At 52.8% G+C, this 2565-nt stretch overlaps 1 protein-coding gene across 1 annotated transcript; it reads right to left on the bottom strand.

Annotated features, from left to right (window-relative positions):
* Nucleotides 1-215: 215 nt before the first annotated feature.
* Nucleotides 216-2113, bottom strand: LOC135593434 (BTB/POZ domain-containing protein At5g41330-like). The gene has a single exon (XM_065083461.1). It carries the CDS (start codon nt 2035-2037, stop codon nt 652-654), a length of 1386 nt encoding a protein of 461 aa, XP_064939533.1. The 5' UTR covers nt 2038-2113; the 3' UTR covers nt 216-651.
* Nucleotides 2114-2565: the final 452 nt, after the last annotated feature.

Raw genomic sequence — 2565 nt, 5'->3', positions numbered from 1 at the left:
TCGCGACTTAGGCAACGCAAGCTAAGTTCGCGTCTCTACCCCAAGGGTGCCTCACGCCTTAGGCAATTCCAGCTAAGGTCGTGACAAAACGACGAATAAGACCACCGACAACTTAACATTAGAATTCTGCCTTCTTGCGATCTTCACATTTGCAATATTTTCTAATCTTAATGTAAAAAAACTATCGACAAACAACGAACAAGAGCACCGACAACTCAACATTAAAATTTTACCTTTATTTATAATATTTTATAATCTTAATGCAAAAAAACCATCGACAAACGATGAACAAGACCACGAACAACTCAACATTAGAATTCTGCCTTCTTGCGATCTTCACATTTGTAACATTTTCTAATCTTAATGTAAAAAAAACATGGACAAACGACGAACAAACAAGACCACGGACAACTCAAAATTAGAATTCTGTCTTCTTGCGATCTTCACATTTGCAACATTTTCTAATCTTAATATAAAAAAACCATTGACAAACTATGAACAAGAACACCGACAACTCGACATTAGAATTCTACCTTCTTGCCATGTTCACATTTGCAACATTTTCTAATCTTAATGTAGAAAAACCATCGACAAACGACGAACAAGAATACCAACAACTCAACATTAGAATTCTGCCTTCTTGCGAGCCCATCAACTCCTGGGCGAGCTTTCCCACACCTCCACCCACTGCTCCTCCTGCCTCGCCACCACCATTCTGTTCCCTCCAAACCCCAACATGTTTATCTTCTTCCCTCCCCCGTCGTTCGTCCCTCCCATCAAGTTCCTCCTCATCACCCTCTCGCTCTCTAACCCCTCCTCACCCCTCCTCCAACACCCCATCACCACCTCCGTCCACATCTCCACATCCCCTCCTCTGCTACAGAACACGTGCCTCCCGTAGCTTTCGATTCGGCACCCGCCCCCTTCCTTCTTCCCTGTCGCCGGCCTCCTACCGTCCCCGATACAAATCCATGGCTCCTCGGAGCTCAGTTTCCGCATATCCGCCATGAAAACCTCGCCCGAGTTGATCCCCACCTTGAACATCGCCGACAGGCCATCAGATACCGTGACGTCCGCAAAGCAATTGTGTTTCTCCTTCAGCTCCCAGATCGCTTCGCCGGACCTCACATCCCATAGCCGGATATCGCCCAACAGCCCCGAAGGGCCGCCGTGGGATCCGGCGGCCATGAGCAGGTTGGATCCCGGAACCCACTGCAGCTTCGTTGCCGGGATCGCGGAGTCCAGCTCGGCGCCGTAGATCTCGCGGCGGGCGATCTCTGTGACGGGCTGGAAGGTGGTGAGGTCGAAGGCGAGGATCGCGCTGGCGTTCCTCCGGCAGGACTCGAAGCTGCAGAAGAGGAGGTCAGGAGAGGAGCCGATGGCCTGGACAGCGGCGGCGGGTGCGGAGGGGTGGGGACACCAGCGGAGGACGTGCCGGACGGGGCCGCCGGGGTGGCCGAGGTCGAGGAGGTGGAGGCTGGGAAAGTCGGCGGCGCCGGCGGCGGCGAGGGGTCCAAGGGCGAGGAGGGAGTCGACAGCGGGGAGGGGGGTGAGAACGGTGGCGCGGCGGCGGAGGGAGGGGTCGAAGGAGGAGACCTTGCCGCCGTGTGCCACGAGGAGGGAGGCGTCGAGGGGGGAAGGGGCGAGGGCGGAGCACGCGTCGCGTCCCGGGAGGGGGAGGAGGAGGGAACGGCGGAGGGTGAAGGCATCGAAGAGGGCGTGGCTGGAGAGAGACGAAAGGAAGAGGGGGTGAAGGGCGTAGAAGCGGGCTTCGGCGAGGAGGTCGTCGTGGTCGAAGGCAGCGGTGGCTCGCGAGGGGATGCGGCCGGTGCGGAGGAGCGAGAGGAGGGCGGCGAAGAGATCGGGGTCACGGTCGATGAAGGGGACGGAGGAGGAAGAAGGCAGAGAAGAGGCGAGGGAGGAGAGGATAGAGTCGGGGCCGGCGAGGGCGAGGGTTTGCGGGGTGGTCTGGAAGAGTTGGCCGCCCACGTTGAGGGTGACGACGTTGCCGGGCTCGGCGCGCGCGGAAGGCGGCATCCTTGCCTTCTCGACTGGCTTCTTTGGCTGCTACGCTACTCTGCTCTGCCTGAAAGGAATAAGAAGCGAGAGATGGATGGGGTGGTCAAAGATGGAGGGTGTGTGATTTCATTTTCATCAGACGGTCACGGTTGACCAAAAAACTGAGTTGACTGTGCTGGTGTTGGAAACAACGGGGGGATGGGGGCGATGTTTTGGTGCGGAATAATTGATCGAAAAGTTTTTGTTCTTGTTCTACAATTGAATTGTTCATCCATCTTCCATGCTCGACGTCGAACAACACCAACAGATATATAAACTGCTATATTTCTAAGATTTTTTGTCATTATTAATAAATTAATATAATTTTAAAAATAATCTGCACGAATTCTCGAGAAAAGCGTGGTTTGAAGTCCTTTTCTCCATCAATGTCCTTACATTTTGTATTTTTTTTCAAAGTTTTCTGTTCTTCCAAAATGCCTCTTTATATGATAAACCAAAAAGACTTTCACCTTGATAAGGAAAATCAGATTTGTTATTATAATTTTA

This window comes from Musa acuminata, chromosome BXJ1-9 (assembly GCF_036884655.1).
Source record: "Musa acuminata AAA Group cultivar baxijiao chromosome BXJ1-9, Cavendish_Baxijiao_AAA, whole genome shotgun sequence".
Lineage (NCBI taxonomy): Eukaryota > Viridiplantae > Streptophyta > Magnoliopsida > Zingiberales > Musaceae > Musa > Musa acuminata.
Note: the sequence above shows the minus strand (reverse complement) of the source record. Positions and strands in the feature narration are given on the sequence as shown.

Bases quoted from the DNA above. Each gene is read 5' to 3' on its own strand.
- LOC135593434 (XM_065083461.1), bottom strand. From the start codon at position 2,037: ATGCCGCCTTCCGCGCGCGCCGAGCCCGGCAACGTCGTCACCCTCAAC.